The sequence below is a fragment of the Ruditapes philippinarum genome, unplaced genomic scaffold, assembly GCF_026571515.1.
Source record: "Ruditapes philippinarum isolate M1 unplaced genomic scaffold, ASM2657151v2 ctg1690_1_1_1_1, whole genome shotgun sequence".
In the NCBI taxonomy this organism is placed as follows: Eukaryota; Metazoa; Mollusca; class Bivalvia; order Venerida; family Veneridae; genus Ruditapes; species Ruditapes philippinarum.
The window spans coordinates 95905-116803 of NW_026856982.1; the positions used below are offsets into that span (position 1 = coordinate 95905).

At 31.1% G+C, this 20899-nt stretch overlaps 2 protein-coding genes across 4 annotated transcripts; one reads left to right on the plus strand and one right to left on the minus strand.

Moving 5' to 3' along the window:
* Positions 1-341: 341 nt before the first annotated feature.
* LOC132748361 (uncharacterized) lies at positions 342-17452 on the minus strand. Of its 3 annotated transcripts, XR_009628241.1 has the most exons (11): positions 17328-17452; positions 11509-11861; positions 9072-9705; positions 7948-8195; positions 7296-7366; positions 6580-6603; positions 4299-4440; positions 3542-3638; positions 2932-3036; positions 974-2024; positions 342-823 (listed from the first exon to the last, which is right to left on the minus strand). XR_009628241.1 is itself a non-coding variant. In XM_060737949.1 (10 exons), exons 2-10 carry the CDS (start codon positions 11841-11843, stop codon positions 1746-1748), a joined length of 1935 nt encoding a protein of 644 aa, XP_060593932.1. In that variant the 5' UTR covers positions 11844-11861; positions 17328-17452; the 3' UTR covers positions 342-1745. The 3 variants fall into 3 exon arrangements, 2 of the variants coding, with proteins under 2 accessions (XP_060593932.1, XP_060593933.1); XM_060737949.1 differs by having other exon boundaries at positions 342-2024; XM_060737950.1 differs by lacking the exon at positions 6580-6603 and having other exon boundaries at positions 342-2024.
* On the plus strand, positions 17449-20645 carry LOC132748362 (xyloside xylosyltransferase 1-like). Its single transcript, XM_060737951.1, has 2 exons — positions 17449-17925; positions 18740-20645. Exons 1-2 carry the CDS (start codon positions 17482-17484, stop codon positions 19424-19426), a joined length of 1131 nt encoding a protein of 376 aa, XP_060593934.1. The 5' UTR covers positions 17449-17481; the 3' UTR covers positions 19427-20645.
* Positions 20646-20899: the final 254 nt, after the last annotated feature.

Consider the following 20899-nt stretch of genomic DNA (forward strand, 5'->3'; position numbering starts at 1 on the left):
TGATCGTAAGAGGCGATAAAATGGGTTCAAATAACTGAAGTCTATGAATCCCTTAGCTCTAGGTTGACCCAGGTATTGATTTAATTTTGTAACACCCTAGGTAAAACAACTTTCCTGTTTCGGTGCCAAATGACCTAAACTGTGGTAGTGCACCATAAACCCAAACAAAGCAAAAACATATATTTTCTGATATTCAAGTTTAATTATCTTATAATGTGTAAAAAATCACATTGCTTATTTCATTTTTATGACATACATTTTTCACATCCAGGGGACATGGACCTGAATTGATGTTTCATTAGGAAACAAGGATATAAATGAATAAAAAATAAACAAATCGGTTACCAATCTTATATATTTTATTTGTTTCTTAACTTTATACTATTAAAATAAATACAATTGCATGATGAAAAAAATTATCACAGATTTATCTAAATACATGTATATACTTTCACTACAAAATGCAAAAACTTGTGTCAGTAACTTTCAAAGCAAATCATCATATTTTGTTAACGGTCTTGGCTAACCCACCCATCACATAGACTTCTGACTATGACAAGTGTTTAAATAAGGATTTTCTTGTTATTTAATGTAAACTAAATAATATAGAAAGGTTCAACAAGAGCCGGTCGAACCGGGTGATGTTCCCTGAAAAGGTTTAAAACACAGAGAAGTAGTTTCTTGTTGAAATCTTGAAGTTTTGGTTATATCATGGACAAAGTTTACAGTGTAAAAATGATTAAAAACCCAATAACTCCAAAATTAGACAAGGCAGAGTTACTGTTCTTTTGCACTGTACTTCTACTTAATGAGATCTATCTACCTACAAAGTTTCTTGTTGATATCTCTTGTAGTTTCAGAGTTATGTTCCTGACAATGTTCAAAGTGTAAAAATGAATAAAAGGGCAATAATTCAAAACTTAGACAAGACAGAGTTATTGAATTGCACTTCTATTCAATGAGATCTATCTACCTACAAAGTTTCTTGATGATACCTTGTTTTGTCCTTGACAAGAAAAGTGGAAAGACGGACGGACAAAGCCGTGAGGCTTTCCCTTTGGAAAGCATTAAAAGTGAATAAGCAAAATAAAGAAAACAAACTTGTTTAATTTGATCTGGATAGGGTATAAAGTTTTTGTTCATTTCTGAACAAACGGTTATCTTTTACCATAAACAATAACTGTCTCTATAATTATTGATTTAAGCAAATCATAAATTCAACTCAAATTCATCAAAAATATCAAAATACCACTATAAAACGGATTTAACTCAAAACAAGATTGGAGCAGTACCTCTAGACGCTTGCAGAAATCATTATCAGAAAATAGACAAATATCGTTTTTTTTTGCCAATTTTCAATTTTTACATTTATTATCATACATAAATCGGTGTGAAAAGATGAATTAGACCTTTTAAAGTTCATTCCGTTGGGTTAAAAAGCAAGATTTTAGCATTTTATCATTCAAGCGCCGTGTCCGGTATATACCCAAATACGGTATTTAGTGTGGTGCTCCAATCCTTTTTTTAGTCTCACTCCTATAAAACAAGACACATTTAAATACACATGGAAATAAAATGCATTATTGCCCCTTTCTTATCGTTATGTATACAAAATGAACTTCAAAAAATGGTTCATTTGTACTAATATTCTAGCAAAAAAACCCAAATTTTTTTCATACTTATAAAATAGAAATATTTTTTTAGAAGTATTTTGAAATATGAATAAAAATTTACACTAAAATTTACTATAATCTAATTGGGTCATCACTTCTTTCCATTTTAAGTCGTTTCATCTCGTACATCAGTGAGTAGGTAGAGTTCAATAAATCGTCTGTGGCCTGTTTAAGTCCCTGGGAAGACTGGCTAAATGCTGATGTATTAGTGTGTACTGATGGCCATATCGTGTCCGTGTACTTGGCCTCGGGACGGTAAGTGGGTGCTGGCATTGGTTTACAAATTGATTGCTCCGCGGCGTCCCAGTGGTACGGGTAATTAGCTGCCAGCCTCTCTGCCTCACTCAAAGTCTGAAATAATCAAAATATTGAAAATAATTTTTTTTTTTTTAAACTTAACCCTGATTTGAATTTGGAACAGTCCAATCATATCTTAGGGTTTTCAACATCAAAATACAGAAAATAAGCTACCATCAGTATAAAGCCTGGTCAAACTGCAGCATTGATTTTGATCCTAAACATTTAAAATTTCCAGATCAAAATATTATTTCAATGACTTTGTTACTATTTATATAACTGTGTTTTATATAACTGTGTTTTATATAACTGTGTTATATATAACTGTGTTTTATATAACTGTGTTTTATATAACTGTGTTTTATATAACTGTGTTATATATAACTGTGTTTTATATAACTGTGTTATATATAACTGTGTTTTATATAACTGTGTTTTATATAACTGTGTTTTATATAACTGTGTTTTATATAACTGTGTTTTATATAACTGTGTTTTATATAACTGTGTTATATATAACTGTGTTATATATAACTGTGTTTTATATAACTGTGTTTTATATAACTGTGTTTTATATAACTGTGTTATATATAACTGTGTTATATATAACTGTGTTTTATATAACTGTGTTTTATATAACTGTGTTTTATATAACTGTGTTTTAATTACATAAAAAATATTTGGAATACTCCTGAATTTCATAATAATATTTAACTAACATAACATCACTATTTTTTGTACATAAAACCTACAAAAAAAATATCTTTAATTCAGTTTCCAGTTTATTTTTATTTTTTCCTCTTAGCTTCCACACATGAAGTAAGTTCCATGAAACATACCAAATAATACAAATATTTCCTTGATAAAACAAAGCAAAACTTATTTTTTTCCTTTTTATAATTATGTATAACAATCAACATTGGTACATTATAATTGACATGATGAGTGCAAAATGTCTTACAGTTTTCATGGAGGATTTGATCCCAGTGGTGGCATCTCTCAGAGCTATGTTAGAGGAAGCTGGTACCATGGCAGGCTGTGTCGTGTTCCAACCCTTCAAACAATGCTGAAAAAATATGATAACTTATAATTAATATAAATATTTTCAAAGTTAATATTCATCCTTACATAGAGATCCATATTTTGTATTTCGATGCAACCCATCAGAAAAGTATTGCTTAATCTTCTTGCAAGAACTCAGTAACTTGTAATCTTACAATACATTTATATCATTTTCAATACATTTTGTTTGTTCTGAATTTGTATTACAAACAGGTAATGTACTAGTCAATTATTTAGTTTATCCAAATTTATTTTAGTTTCTGTCTGAATCTATAAACTTATTGAAACACTCTAAAATCCCTGACTAGGACCCACCAATAGTAAGCAACAAGTGTAAAGTTTCTTGCTGATAGAAACAAGGCCTTGCCCCCGACAGGGTTTTAACCTATACCACAAGCAATCCTTAGATGACTAGTCAGTTGTAATCACATCAAAGGACAGTAAGATGGTAAAATCCTCAATCCATTCAAGGTTAACACACACTAACATACACACTTGAGAACACCTACCTGTGACAAAGCCATGGAATCTGTGCCATCAAAACTATTTCTACGATGAGGTTTAACTCTGTGTGGAGGCATTAACGTAGATCTTGGTATACTCACTCTGAAATAACAACAGTTCTGATTACTAAATTATGAAGCTGTTTTGGTTAAGACAGTAAGACAAATTTTATTTATAGTCCGTTGTGGTTAACAGTACAAAACATAAGCTTTAAGCTTGTATCAGACATGAAAATGTTCTAGTATGAATAATGCAAAGTGTGATATCATTTAAGTATGAATAATGCAAAGTGTGATATCACTCTAGTACAAATAATGCAAAGTGTGATATTATTTAAGTATGAATAATGCAAAAAAGTGTGATATCACTTAAGTATGAATAATGAAAAAAAAAGTGATATCATTTAAGTATGAATAATGCAAAGTGTGATATCATTAAAGTATGAATAATGCAAAGTGTGATATCACTCTAGTACAAATAATGCAAAGTGTGATATCATTTAAGTATGAATAATGCAAAAAAGTGTGATATCACTTAAGTATGAATAATGCAAAAAAAAGTGATATCATTTAAGTATGAATAATACAAAGTGTGATATCACTCTAGTACAAATAATGCAAAGTGTGATATCACTTAAGTATAAAAAATGCAAAAAATGTGATATCATTTAAGTATGAATAATGCAAAGTGTGATACCATTCAAGCTTTGCCTGGTATTTATATAAAAAAATTTTAATATGATAATAATCAGATTTTAGTTACCGCACAAATCTTGGTTCATCATAGGTTGGTTCCTTCTCTTTCACATGACTGGTATCTGGCTCCTGATAATCATAATCGGCAAAAAGACTTTTCTTAATTGGCTCGGGAAACAATCTGTTGTTAACAACGTACGGCTTCACCTCTATAAATATCAAATATAAAACTGTTTGTAAAATCTATTTTCATTGAATGACTGTAATGTCTATTCCATTGGATGACTTTTCATGTACATATCAAAAATGCAAAGCTGCAGTTAATCTAGAAATTATTTTTCATTTTCCTCAAAAATAAAGGACTTGTGTGTTATTATAGATTAGTTAAAAAGATTTTGTGACAGGTATGGCCAAATGCTACAAAACCCCTACCTTGGTTCTAATGTTAAATAAACTTCATTAATACAGGGCAAAACAACCTTTCAAACAAAATCTTTAAAATTAATGATATACAAAAGTTTACATCCTAAAAAACACAAATGTGATGACATCCTCGCTATTCTATACAAATACAAGTCTTTGGTGGTGGTGTTGATTTTCACTCAGGATCACGACAGTAAGCCACACTGAATTTATCAGAGCACAGTTCTGCAACCGCATCATTCCTGGGCAGGCTGTCAAGCAGTTTACCAGTACTAGTTGCCTTCACTTCCACAAGGAATTAAAATTTCTGTTTATGGCAGAGCAGAGGTACAGTGCGAATGACCGTATTAAGTACAGTGCTAATGATCGTAGAAAAGATTTCTTGACCAATCACAACAAAAGTGATCTGCACCGTCCCCGAATCATACTCTGGTTGCCCGATTCACAGTCCAATGCATTACCTATTGAGCTAACCAGACGGAATTACTTTAATCTCCTAAATATATATATATCAAGGGAAACAATGGCTTAGTGTTTAAAGTGTCTGCTTCTCAACCCAGGAATCATGGGTTTGAGCCCTAATTGGGTCACAACCATGTTTCTTCTTATAACATCAGTACTAGCGGATTCCAGGAAGTGGACTCATAAGTGAATTAATATAAGTTTCACAATCAAGCTCTACTTAGCACAAATAAGTTCACAATACTTAGAATGCCATGAAAGCACTGTTTATCATTATATTATAAATATCATCATAAATCAGCATTCACTTCTAGGACAAATTTGTTTATAAGTAAAACTGATTTACAGAACATTTGTATGTTATAATGTATCACATATAGGATCTAAGTGTTAAACATTTATTACTAAAACTGTTATTTACACCTTAAAAAGAAATAACCATTATTCTAAACATATACACTAAAACTTCTATGATATCACTTTACCCTTTCTAAAACACAAAGAATCCAATTTTGAGACAAATATGTGTTAAAAGTTATTTTATACCTAAAATCCACATGTTTAATTGACACCAAACACAAAGCAATTTATATATTAATGCTGTAATACTATATATATCAGTATCATAAATAAAGCATACAATTGTACTATTTAATTTACTTTTATACAAAATGCCTAGTTTCATGAATGATTGACAAACATTATCTTAAAGCTATAAAATTTTGTGATCAATCATAAATTTAACAAAAGTTGTCACAGAGAAATTTCACCTCCCCAAACCAGCAACCCACAGTGGGTAAAGATTATTTCAAAATACTTTTAAGGGAAAGACTTGCAACTTAACATGACTAAAAATACAGTATAACTTAAAACTACGCTTATAATATGCAGATATATATGTAAATAATACAAAAAAATAATACTTTGAATATAACCACTATAGGTAAATATTTGGTAATTGGTATTGATACTTTTTGGTATATAATAATTAATTGTAATATGGTAAAAAAGCTGGAATAATCTGTACAGCAGCTAAAATTCCAAACAATAGTATTTTGAATAACTTTTCAAATATTATATTATTATGTTTAGTTTATTGCTACATCAAATATGTTTGCAGTGAAATCAGTTATCCACAAAAGTGGTTTTCATTTTCAGCATGTTCTTGATTTATGTCATATTACTTTATGCCTAGGAATTCAATACATTCATAAATGGGGTGCGCAGGAATGACGTCATTTAATACATGCAACTTGTCTTACACAGAAGTTGTTACACAGGTGCTTTTTTTTAAATAGCACTGGCGTAAACAGTAAATACTTACACCCTCTACCCCAGTTATCATTTAATACAAATGTAACATCTGACATTGTACAATAAATGATTTCCTGTTAAAACATTAAAATTTGTTATATATAAGATATAAAAAACCTCTAATAATAAGTTATGGAACTGCAAACTACCTGATACTGGGTTCTCCTTTTGTCCTGGTACATTAAACATATATATCAGTTATAAATATCATAAATAGAGGATATTGAATGAGTGTAAGTTTAATACTGAATTTATTGAACCAGTTGAATTAAAGTATATTATGTGGGCCTTTGGTGAGCATGACATTATTTTATTCAACAAGTTCAATAAATTCAGTAATGAACTTAAACAAATTTAATATTCTATTTATCACATACCAAAGCAAAAGCGGCATGAGTATGTGATAGAAATATCATACAAGGTATAGTGCAACCTCCGTAGGAGCAACCCTCTGTTGAACAGTAACCTCTTTACAAAAACCAACTCTCAATTCTTCAAATTATAAGACCATACAATATTTCAAATCTTTCTAGTGCAATACCCATAAGCGACAACTAAAATCCTGGTCTCAAAAGGTAAACATCCTGAAAAGTTAGTACTGTAATTGCTAAAAACTTAAACATCATTTTTCTAATTTTACTGGAAAAAAACCTACACTATTACAGTAAACTGACAACATTTCACAGTAACCGGAACACCATACATATATTTGAAATGTATGTGAAATGGGATCAGAACATGTAGGTCTTTCCAAAATCAAAATATTTTTTTGGAATATAAGCTGACAATAGAAATGTGTTCAGCATTGTATCTTGATGTGAATGTAATAATGTATTGTATATGGAATAACGTTATTCGCTCTTACTTGTTTCTTCCAGGGCTTTCTGTACAGGAAGTGGCTCTCTTTCTGGGTGTTCCCACAATTGCTGGGGACTGCTGTTATAGTGAAAACAAAAAAGATAAACATTAGAGAACATAACTCATAATTCATTATGTGCAGTATGAACATATTGAAAAGATAAACATTAGAGAACATAACTTATGATTCATTCTGTGCAGTATGAACATATTTAAATGATAAACATTGGTTAAATGCACCCTGTTTTGTCTGTTGCTTGTTTTCTTTCATTTATCTGGCAATGTTCCACTGTTACCTGGTTTTCAAGAGAATATCTAATCAATCAGAAGCCTGGTGATTAACATGTCTGCCTTTCAACTACTGACTGTATGTTTAAAACCTTAAATGGTCATTGTACCTACATGTATTTCTCTACAGGGTAAGGTGGTACACAAAGTAGACTTAAGCATGTTGGCTTATGAAAACTGTAGGATACATGTTAGTTAAGTCCTTTTTTTTTTATACAGTTGCAATAATAAAATAATGTGATGAAAATTGAACGTGTACATGTACATACATGTATGATTTAGGAAAATGGCATAATCATTCTACAAAACAAGATACTCTAAGGACTCTGTGATCAGAATGAAAACATATTTCACAATTATGAATAACTTACTCCATGTACATAGAGTTTACACATTCCTCTAAATTCAGACGTCTAAATTCTTTCAAATCTTCAAAGAAAGTCTCTGATTGGTTGATGGCATTGGAGTCGTTGTCAAGCAAGGCCGCTATCCAATCATATCCCAGCATTTTCTGTTGTTGCTTGGAGATAGAGTCCATCTGAAAGGTCAAACTTCCTGATGCGTCCCGTGTTGGACTTCGGAAACTGACCCGACTTGTGTTACTTGTACCAGATGTAGACTGAAATAGAACACAGAATGACATATTTCAGGGTGTTTTTCTTTTTTTAGTATTTTGGGAACATGATCCATACCCATGGAATCGGGAATTTCAGTGATGTCTTGTTAAAATTGGGAAAAAATACATGTCATTGACTTAAATTTTGCAGTGATTAAATGATTATGAATACAAAGAATCACTGTCTAGAATGGCATCTTCGATTCATTTTTGCACCACCTTATTTTCAAAGATTTTAGAATTTGTTATTAAATATTTTTATTTTGTAACTTTCAATTGGGAATTTTTTCCCATGGATTGGGAAAATAACATACTATTTTCAATTGGGAATTATGGCTGAATATCGGCTATAAAATAAGCCAGAAAAAAATCCCTGTATAATTTGTATATTCTTTACAAGGTTATTGAGCCCTTCATCTGCTGGTAGCAACTGGATCTACCAATGTGATCTGAGCCATCTGATCATGGTCTGCACTGTTCACTACTCAGACAGTAAACATTTTGAAATTTTCCCTTAGTTTTGTCCAGACTGAAAGATGGACAAGTCTTTGATTTGAGATTTTTAGCATTATTTAAGTGTTAAGTGATGCCCTTTTCTTTCAATGCAATGTGGTTGAGCCAAATCAGACTTAATAAAGTTGGCATGTTGATATTAACTTTGTGAAACAGAAGCAGTTAAAACTATTTGTGCAACATTATGTTATCTGTTAATACAAAAAATAAACTATAAAAGTATCACTTTACTCTTTCTTGTTAACTTTTATATATAAATTAATAGAAGGCAGTGCTTAGAAAAATACTTAGAAAAATACTTCTGTTCTATGTTTGCCCTTGATTTTAAAAGATTAAAATAGTTATAAAGATAAAAAGAAATCTTACCCTGTTTGATCTGTTGCTAGTGGACAGCAATATTGATTTGGGCTTTTTGGTTTCTTTTATAAATTTGGCAATTTTCCTACTGTTACCAGGGTTACCCAGATTTTTGGAATAATTCTCTTCACCAGATATTGGATCTGTATCTCTTACAGGTATATCGTCATCATCACTAACACCTGTACCAGTTCCCAGTCTCTCCTGCAAGAACTTCAGATCACTGTCTTCCACATTGGAATAGCTGTAGTTTAACCGAGGATACTCATCTTCACATTCCTTCAACAGCTCGCTAGCGTTCAGATTCGCCATTCCATTAACTTTCACATTCTGATCAATAATTCGCCTCCTTCGGAGAGTATTTGGAGTCCCCGAACCTTTTGCCGCAGTCTCTGCATAACTATCATGATGAGCATTTTCTTTAAGATCATCCATGTAAACTTCCTCTATGTCTTTTCTCAAGTTAGATAACTCTGTATTAGTGTCCCTGCTTAAATATTCTTGACTTTCTACATTTAAATCTTTACTTTGGAATGATTTCTTTGGGGAAGTCTCAACAAGATTTTCTTTGTTGGAATTGCGTCCACGTTTCAAATCTGCCTGATCTGTTTCTTCTCTTGATTGAGTTCTCCTTCTATGTAGTCTGTAAACAAATCCAATGTCCTAGTTTACAAATTTTAAGTAGTAACACCATACCATTTTTATCATCTAACTCTTTTTAATAAACAAATTATTTCATCTCATAGTGCTCATTATTCGCAATTCAGGACAGTTTTCTTTTTCTTAATATCTTTAAAAAGTCATGGCAATTAATAATGAGGAAAATTGTGCATTTTTTAAAAGAATTTTTTACTATATACAATCAATAGGAAATGCTCGCACCCTGACAGAACCCAAATGACATTGTTTATGACAAATTTCACACTTAAAATAACATAACATTTTTATTATTTGAGTATTTTTATGAAATTTGGACTATAAGTAAATGACAGACCATTAACTGACTAGTAGACCACTATAAGTCTAATACAGTAAGCAAAGCATTGATAAAATTGTAGAAAAATTAAAATTTAAATATGTAAATATTATGATATAAATATAATGTAATGTACTATATTATTTCCCACCAGTTATTTCCTGAAAATTTATTAACTTCAATATAATTCTGACAAACTGAATTCTTGTTTTTTTAAAAAAAATGCTAAGAACATTCAAAATTTATTTCAATTCAATGAACAATGAAAGAGTTTTTCATTTAAAAACTACTCAATATTTACTTTGACAAATATACATAATGATGAATTTATCTTATATGTAAGACCAAAATATTTAACTAATGGCTCGGGTGATATAAAATCTTGACAGGTAATATATCCACATATACGTGGGTTGTCCCAAAAGTCTGTGACAAATTTTATAGCCGGTTCATTTTTAACGCCAATAGAAAGTAATTCACACATATAACCGTTAAGTTTATTATTTAACATTACAACAAATCATTTACAAAAAATTTATCCTAGTTACTTAGAAATTTTCAATATTTACGACATTGGTTTGAGTTGCCGGTGCACGTCAAATAATTTACATTTTGCTATGAATAGGCTGAAATTAATTACGTATATTTCAAATATCTGATGATGTGTCTGCACAATGTCACGTTGACTTCCTCTGCTGCTATGTTTAAATCATCTCTGAAAATTTTAGTTAAATAACTTAAACAACGAAAAAGATACGAATAAATGAAAATATCTCATATAAAATAGGAAAGTTAAAATGGCGACGTTCGAAAAATTTGTGGCGCAGTGAACAACATGTCACTCAGGTTTCATGACTATTTCGAGATGACACATGTAACGATTTTCAACAATTATACCGAATATAACAGTTTAGCAACCTATTCTGAGCATTTGTGTACAAAAGGCATGAACGGAACCATAAATTTGCGCTACAAAAAGCGAAAATAAGGAAAACACGGATAGGAAGACCGATCTTCGTCGCCTATTTCCTACAGCTAAAAACAGGAGTAACGAGATCGGAAGTTCGCGTATAGCAAAAATTAATGTATGCCATCCAAACATTCAACAGACATTAACAACCACATGATTTAAGTCAGAAATTGACGATTTATGGGTACCATTATTGCGTTGAAAGCCATTGAGAGTATTTGAGAACGGCGCCTTATATAGATTTAACGCCGTCCTTTGACGTTGGACGTGCGCCGAGATTCAGTTAGTTGCCATGGTGTTTATGGCATATTTTTGTTGTTTGTTAATATTTTTCTATGAAAATTTGTGAAAATATTTAAATTATATGGGTTTATAACATATTAAAATATCAAATTCGCACCTGTTTAAGTTAGCTTTTTATCAATCTTGTCACAGAATATTAGGACAACCCTCGTATCACTCCAAAACCAAAATAACATATAATATTTGTAACACATTACCTTGCTCTAACTTCTCTACTAGGAGTGTTTGAGACAGACTTCTGTAAACCTGTATCCATTCTCTCAGTTAAATTACTTCTACAATTTGAGTCTTGGTTGTTTCCAAACCTCCGTACTGGAGACCTCTTAGTTCTCTCCCCTCTAGCTTGTTTTGTCATGGTTACGCTGGACAATGAAGATTGACCCTGTTCACCATTGTTATCATATGTAGATGGATCCCTGGTAGAGGAGGTACTAACAAAACTTTGTTGTAATCTGGACTGTTTATCTTTCAGCTTACGAAGAAGAAGCTTGCTCTGCTCCCTAAGATCTTCATCAATTTCCACGGACATCATTCTTCTTCAATGGCTTGACTGAAAAATAAAAAATTATTAAGTGTATGTTACGACAAAATCAAAACATGTAGTAGGGGTAGTTGCAACTTAAAAAGTGACAAATTTTTACACCGCTTATTAATTAACACCATTCAAAGCTGACAAATTCTGATAAAGAAAAGCATAATTTAATTCAACATATCAAAGTTCTCAGGGTTAGCATTTAGCAAGATTTTCTACTTGCAGATTTTTGCAAGTGATCAAATGTTAAACTGGCAATATAAGGTACTCAACTGGCATTTCCATGTCTGATGATCACGTATCTTATTATTATTATCATTATTATTATTATTATTATTATTATTACACAATACACAATGACAATGTTTTTGAACATCTGGTATATCAAATGATAATAAGCTTGAATGTCTATTAAATATCAGAATCATCTTTATCACCGTTAATCACAGATGTCTTCTTGTAGCAAACACATTAATTTATAAATTTTAAACAAATTTTTAGAGATCAGATTTCGTATACCTACACTTATAAACTTGTTCATGTTATGTAATTTCTTTGGACCTTCATTAATTTTTGCATATTTTGTACTTGATTACACCAACAGCCTGAAAACTCAGAGGTACTGATCTACTTAAATAAATATTTCAGCTTAAAAGTAAACACTTTACAGAGGATTGCTACGCATTTACATTGGACCCTGATAAAACATCTTGGATGCTCTAACAAATAGTGTTTGGCTGTTATAAATAGTCAATCAAAATATAGTCACAGGAAAAATAAATAGAGCAACCAAAAATTGATTTTTAAGTTTTAAAGGTAAACGTCATCAGTTTCTGCAGCGGGCACTTGCCAATCATCAGCTCAGAAGATAACAATTATGTAAACGTCCAAAATTAACAGTAACTTGCAAATAAATGCCAGCTAGAGTAATTTTTACTGGCATTATTAAATTTTAACTGGCATTTTGCCAGTATGCCAGCTTAAATTCGAACCCTGGTTCTTACATATCAAAGTTTGCTGCTCCAGTTATTTATATACTAACATGGGGAATGCAGAAGAAGGGGAATGCAGAAGAAAAAACAGCCCAGTGGTTGAAACTGAAATTTGTTTCTTTTCAAAAATAAAAAAAAAAAAAAATTTAATAAGGCTAATTAAGTATACATAGAACAAGAGCTGTCACAGGAGACAGCGAAGCTCGACTAATAAAATACTGGACGCAGTAAGGAGGACAAAACTATGAAAGAAAAATCAATTATGTATAATTATGTATTAAGTTATAGTAAAAAAATAACATTTGTTAACATAAATTCCAGATCAAGGGGAATAATTCTAAAAATAGTCATGCTAGAGTTATGGACCTTTTCACACAACATGTGTGTTATGATAAGAAATATATATTTGAAGTTTGAAGTAGATACCTTAACAAGAGCTGTCACAGGAGACAGCGAAGCTCGACTAATAAAATACTGGACGCAGTAAGGAGGACAAAACTATGAAAGAAAAATCAATTATGTATAATTACGTATTAAGTTATAGTAAAAAAATAACATTTGTTAACATAAATTCCAAGATCAAGGGGAATAATTATAGAAAAAGTCATGCTAGAGTTATGGATCTTGCCACACAACATTTGTGTAATGATAAGAAATATATATTTGAAGTTTGAAGTAGAAAATTACCTTAAAAAGTAAAGAAGTTATTATATTTCTTAAAGAAAATCCTAAGTTCAAAGAGAGATAAATCTGTAAATATTGCTTCAAGAGTTATGAACATTGTCACATAAAATGTAATTAATGATAAGGTATAAGTATTTGAAGTTTGAGGTAGATACCTTTAAAAATAAAAAAGTTAAAATAAAAAATAACATTTTTTCTAGTAAATAAATCTAAGTTTATGGGAGATAATTCTTGCAAATATTGGTGCTAGAGTTATGAACCTTGTCACATAAGATGTGGATGATGATTACGTAATTATATTTGAAGTATAAAGTTGATCCCTTTAGAAATAAATAAGTTACAGTAAAAAATAATATTTTTTATGGAAAATTCTAAGTTCAAAGGGAGATAAATCTGAAAATATTGGTGCTAGAGTTATGAACCTTGTCACATAAGATGGGGATGATGATAACGTAAATATATTTGAAGTATGAGGTCGACCCCCTAAGAAACAAAGAAGAAACAGTAAGAAATAGTATTTTTTGAGGAAAATTCTAAGTTCAAGGGGAGATAAATCTGAAAATATTGGTGCTAGAGTTATGAACCTTGTCACATAAGATGGGGATGATGATAAGGTACATATATTTGAAGTATGAGGTTGATCCCTTAAGAAATAAAGAAGAATCAGTAAAAAAATAGTATTTTTTAAGGAAAATTCTAAGTTCAAGGGGAGATAAATCTGAAAATATTGGTGCTAGAGTTATGAACCTTGTCACATAAGATGTGGTTGATGATAAGGAACATATATTTGAAGTTTGAAGTTGATACCTTAAGAAATGACAAAGTTATAGTGAAAAATATTTTACTGCACCAAAACTTTAATCTAAAATCTGGACGCGGACGCCGACGCCGGGGCGAGTAGGACAGCTCTCCATATACTTCGTATAGTCGAGCTAAAAAGTAAAGAAGTTATTATATTTCTTAAAGAAAATCCTAAGTTCAAAGAGAGATAAATCTGTAAATATTACTTCTAGAGTTATGAACATTGTCACATAAAATGTAATTGATGATAAAGAATAAGTATTTGAAGTTTGAGTTAGATACCTTTAAAAATAAAAAAGTTATAATAAAAAATAACATTTTTCTAGTAAAAAAATCTAAGTTTATGGGGAGATAATTCTTGCAATATTGGAGCTAGAGTTATGAACCTTGTCACATAAGATATGGATGATGATAAGGTACATATATTTGAAGTATGAAGTTGATCCCTTTAGAAATAAATAAGTTACAGTAAAAAATAATATTTTTTTTCGGGAAAAATTCTAAGTTCAAGAGAGATAAATCTGAAATTATTTGTGCTAGAGTTACGAACCTTGTCACATAAGATGGGGATGATGATAAGGTACATATATTTGAAGTATGAGGGTGATCCTTTAAGAATTAAAGAAGTAACAGTAAAAAATATTATTTTTTAAGGAAAATTCTAAGTTCAAGGGAAGATAAATCTTAAAAACATTGGTGCTAAAGTTATGACCCTTGTCACATAAGATGGGGATGATGATAAGATACATTTATTTAAAGTATGAGGGTGATCCCTTAAGAAATAAAGAAGTTACAGTAAAAAATAGTATTTTTTAAGGAAAATTCTAAGTTCAAGGGGAGATAAATCTGAAAATATTGGTGCTAGAGTTATGAACCTTGTCACATAAGATGTGGTTGATGATAAGGAACATATATTTGAAGTTTGAAGTTGATACCTTAAGAAATGACAAAGTTATAGTGAAAAATATTTTACTGCACCAAAACTTTAATCTGAAATCTGGACGCGGACGCCGGGGCGAGTAGGACAGCTCTCCATATACTTCGTATAGTCGAGCTAAAAAGGATAAAGTGCTTCAGGAACAGACTGGTCATTCTGACAGAGGTGATTTTGACACTTGACGGTTAAGCTTAAAGGAAGCAGAGCACAGTCATGAATGGTATAGTCATAATAAGATAACCAGTAATTGTACCTGAAATTAAGATGATATCTAATTTAATTGAACCCACCCGCCTGCAAAAATTAATTTGCTTAAAATCAAATTTTGGGATTAATAATTTCATTTCCAATTAATAATTTTCATTTTACGGTAAATAGCTTATTAGCTAATATTTCTTGTAATATGTAAACCTACTTAAATAGAATAAATTTCCTTAAAGTTTCTTGTTTCCATTCAGGGAAAAAAAGTTGTCACGAAATGTAAGCATATAATTTGACTCGACACCTAAAATTAAGTTGCGTTAAAGAGTAATTTCAGGGCTTGAATTTAACTTTTTTGGCCACTTGCAATTTTTTGCTAGTGGACAAATTTTTAACTAGCATAAACTGAATTCAACTAGCACTTTTAAAGACAATGATTTTTTAATTCCAAAATTGTTTAAACTTTTGTATACATTCATTAATTGTTTAAATTATCATGTACCATAATAATTAATTCATTGTTGTTACAATTATGTATCATAATAATGATTAAATTAACACGATCAATATGAAAGATTACTTTTTTATTTCTGCATAAAAGGTTTAAACATATTTTGTGACAGCTGACTTAATCATGAAATTGGGCATGAAAAAAATTAGAATACTTCACTTTTAAGTTTAATTATTTGATGTGCTGAAAGACAAAGTTGTTGCTGGATATAGAGAATAACAAAATTAAAATTGTAATTTATTTGGACGAGTTCGAACTGCCCGGGGTACGAATCAGCAACGTAACTTTCTACTCAAAAACTTGATTTAGGGGACAGGGATTCTTATCAAATGTCAATCTACATGTAAATAAATAATAATGCAATATTGTCGCCATATCCACGATGTCTGGTCTGGATTATGCGCACAACAATCGGCGCAAAATATTTTGGCAACATTTCCATCTACGTAAGACTGACATGCAGTTCTTTCTTCCATTTTTTAACAGTTCTAACTGAAAGTCTGATTGTCTTTCATTTGATAGACTGTGAATCATCTTCTGTACTCGGAGTATTGTTATTGGAAGACACATTTGCTTCAGTAAGTGGGAAGAAGTTTGTTACTTTTCATTTAGACATTTTATTCCGATCACGCTTGATTTACACGGACAAAATGACATTTGGACTGGTTTAAATTTGTGTACTTTTTTAAGCGAGGTTAAGGTATAGAAAATGTAAACCAGACAGCAAGTGCGCGCACAGTTTATAACTCGGCTACCTGCGAATATTACGCCCCATTTAAATTTCGGATTTTCCAGACAAGCGTATTCTGTTTTTTCTTCAACTCGCAAAAAATTGCGGGTAGTCATAAATCTAACTCGCAAAATCATTTTTCAACTAGCATTTTGCGAGTGTTAAATTCGAGCCCTGAATTTTATTGCCTGTAGGAACCGGCGATATAAATTATTCTTGGTCAGTAACGTGTTAACAATATATGCTGGAAATTGATCAATTCCAAAGGCCAATGAATTTCGTGCAAGGAAATGTTGAATTTTTTAAGAGCTATTTATCATTTTATGCTTGATACCTGACCAGTGCATAGCTATTTCTGAAAATTGTATTCAAATACATTCAGGATCTTTTCAGTAAATACATTAAGAACTATTCAATAAGAGAACATTTAAAACTTGTTAATGCGATGATAAAATTTTATTTTCTAACCCCACCCACTAATCTTGACAGAGGCAGAACTGAAACAAGTTTTGACAAGTTGAAATATGGAACCAAATTTACATGCAAGGAACATGATTAAATCAAACTTGTAACAGGATGTTAGCTTGTTTAAATTCTTAACAAAAATCATAGAAAACAGACACTCAACCTTTGAGTTATTAAAACATGCCACAAATATTGAATAAAAAGTTGAATTTAGTTTCAATCATCCGCCATTGGAGTTTACATCAACGACGCTTTCTGATTGGTTCGATAGATCTCGCAAGATCTCACGTACCGTGTTCCGTAAGAACAGTAAGATCATGGAAGTTGTACAGATACTACAAAATCGTGTAAAACGATCTAAAATTTTACAATTGCTCGTGGTTTTAATTGCCACTTTGGCAATATATTCGTTTTATAAACTTGGAAGCACTCCAAAGATTTCGGGTTTGAATACAAGTTATCATGAGAGAGACAAACATGTTGTGCAAAACCAAAAACAAGTTAAAGAAACTCTACTTTCAGTTTCGGATTCAGCTGTAAACAAAGTTGTGAAAGACGAAGATGATCACCCTATCGATGTAATGATAACTTTTACCAAAGCAGAAAACAATAACAATCTTCAAGTCAAGTTTAGAATGACTGTCATGTCGCTATTCAAATTTGCTAGCTCTAAAATTAATCTTTACATACTTGGAGATGTGAAAAGTGAGGAAATTGCCAAAGATATCCTTTCAGAAGTTGCTGATAAACAAAAATATAATGTAAGTATTCTTAATGATAATGAGTGTGAATCTGGTATGGTATAAACATGCAGCATTGCATTGGTAACATGCCAGAGTGGCCATATTTTTGTAGTATTAAAATGGTAGTACTTTAATCCTGTGACCACTCCAAAATTTGGAGTCCAAATGTAAATTTTACCATGTTCAAGATAAGTGTTGATTGGATTAAAATGGTCTTAATGGCAGCATTATAGTCTTAATTCTGGCATAGTATTACGTAGCTAAAGAGACTTCAGCGAACAGGTTTTATAGTACTGCTAGACCTGTCGCACAACGTCAAAATAAAAGCGACATATAAAGTTATGGAAGCCAGAACTACGTATTACGTACAGTTTCTACTGTACCATCATTGAATGATATACATGTAACTTGATTTGAAAATAGTATTCCATATGAATCAAGGGAATATAATAATAAAGGAATTTTTCAAAAGGGTAAAAAAACTTGATTGGATAACTATGGTACATGGAAGAGGCTATCAATTGGGACAGCCTTTCTAGCTGATATAAGTCAGCTGCTTTTATGTCATGGTTCTGGCGAAGAATGTGCTTTTGGCATTTCAGCAGAAAAATATAGCATTTATAGGGGGAAAATACCTACATGTATTTTAGACTTTGGGAAACATCCTTTATTTGGCTGTAAAATACAGGAAAAAAAATCACTTCTGTAAAAACAGGCCATACTATGGAATGGATTATACTGATAGATAAAAAGCGACTCTGACATCTTAGAAATGAATTATTGATAATATAATTTTTCTAAATGCAAGTTAACATTTTTATCTATCTTTCAGGTCTTGCATTTAGACATAGACACTTTAGTTAAAGAAGTCCACGAGATAGTATCAGAGATGCAGAAATATTTCAGCTACAAACCAGGGGCGTATTACAGCGATTCCTTGTTCTTCATGTCACTTGTCATTCATAAAGTTCTACCTGACATGCATAAAGTGATCATGTTGGATTGTGATTTAAAATTTAATGCAGACATCAAAGAATTGTTCAACCGGTTTGAATTATTTACTGACACTAACATAATGGGAATAGCTAGAGATGCACAACCTGTTTATAGACACAATTTTCATATGTACATAAACAAAAACAAAGGGACAAGAGTTGGTGCCCCTCCGCCTGACGGTCTAACTGGTTTCAACAGTGGCGTATTATTACTAGACCTTGATAAGATGAGAAAATCTGAAGTTTATAACTCACTTTTATCTGCTGAGTCTATCAAACTTCTCACTGAAAAATTCCTGTTCAAGGGCCATCTTGGTGATCAAGATTTTTACTCATTGATCTCATTGGAACACGAGGAATTGTTCCATGTGTTACCGTGTACTTGGAATAGACAGTTATGCACATGGTGGCGTGATCATGGTTATGCTGAAGTATTTGATCAGTATTTTAAATGTGAAGGTCATATCAATATATACCACGGCAACTGTAACACTGCAATACCAAAACTTGATTGGGAATCTTAGCTTTGGAAACACATTATTATTTTTTTTTTATCTTAAAACACTTTTAAGGAAAAGTGAATGAGATTCTTGAAAGCGTTGTTACATAAAAAAACAACTGTTATTTAGTGTTTGAAATTATTTTTTGCCCAATAGGATTGCAGTACATGTATTTCAAATGAATCGAACACATTTACATTGGTAAATCGGAAAACTGTAAATCAGACTGGTAAATTCACTGTTTATAAAAATAATTTAAAAAGTTTGTAAACACATTTTAATAAACTTTAACCTATACATAATCATTATATACATGCATTTTGAAAAAATTGCATAATGGAAGTTGAAAATTTTTGTCAAACTTATTTTGTTAGCACAAATAAAATGAAGAATAATAATGTAAATTTATTGTATTGATAATCTTATTTTGATAGTGGAAATAGTCCGATGGATTATAAGATTAGATTTATTAAGGTTAAGAACTGATTATATTCTGCTGACTTGACATTTATCTTTATGCTTAATATATTGCTTTGACATTGAAATACTTATTTTGTAAGATCTAAGTATTGGGGGGGGGGGGGGGTGAGAGAGAGAGGCTTGGGTATAGGTAGACCTGTGTAAATAGATACTGCTTGGAACTTGGCAAATGTTGGATGTTCTCATGTAGTCTAGGATACAAACAGAATTTAACTGTTCACACTGCAGTACTGTTTACATTACAGTGATCACGGTGTTATACTTGTTAACGCTACCTTAACCAAGTTGTAACTGTGAAAGTTTGTACCCAGAGATTAGATGGGAAAAACCAGCATTCACTGAGTTCCATAATATATCAATTGTCATTTACCCTACCATTGACAGCATTGTACTTGCGGAAGTATAATTATAGTGTATTTACTTACTCATTAACAAATATTTGGTGTTTGAAATTATTAATGTTCAATAGGACTGTAGTATTTCAAATGAATCATAACACATCTACTTTCGTATATTGGCTAATCATTAACCATTAAATTAACTGCTGTCTTTTAGACTTATTTTATTTATCTGGAGGCATGCCACTTTAAAGTAATGTAAATGTACAGTCTCACTGTTCAGTAAAAGCTTCAGCTGGAAGGTTAGGTCTTTATTTACAGAGGTTGACTGTATGTAAAATGATAATCTGATTTTATTTCAAAGTAAAGGTATACCTGTATTATTGAAATCCAATTATTTGTTGTATATAACCAAAAATTTATTATGTATTTACTTTTTTATATACAGTATTATTTGCGTTTCTTTAAAGGTAATAATAAAAATATGCAAAATATACATTATTTTGTTGTTACTTTCTGTCATAGAAAAATACAATGAAGATGTTATGTATTTCCTGGTAATGGAATAGTCCTGGTTGTAAAATTTGGAACAGTTCATTTGTATTCAAGGGATTTCAGTATGACAATAGTAAAATTTGAGCAGTCAACAGTATGAAGCCTAGTCTGACTTGCCAGGCTC

Bases quoted from the DNA above. Each gene is read 5' to 3' on its own strand.
- LOC132748362 (XM_060737951.1), top strand. From the start codon at position 17,482: ATGGAAGTTGTACAGATACTACAAAATCGTGTAAAACGATCTAAAATT. The intron at 17,926-18,739 runs GTAAGTATTCTT...TCTATCTTTCAG, and splicing joins CTGATAAACAAAAATATAAT to GTCTTGCATTTAGACATAGA.
- LOC132748361 (XM_060737949.1), bottom strand. From the start codon at position 11,843: ATGATGTCCGTGGAAATTGATGAAGATCTTAGGGAGCAGAGCAAGCTT. The intron at 9,706-11,508 runs GTAATGTGTTAC...ATTTGTTTACAG, and splicing joins AGTAGAGAAGTTAGAGCAAG to ACTACATAGAAGGAGAACTC. The intron at 3,639-4,298 runs GTAACTAAAATC...TTGTTATTTCAG, and splicing joins GATGAACCAAGATTTGTGCG to AGTGAGTATACCAAGATCTA.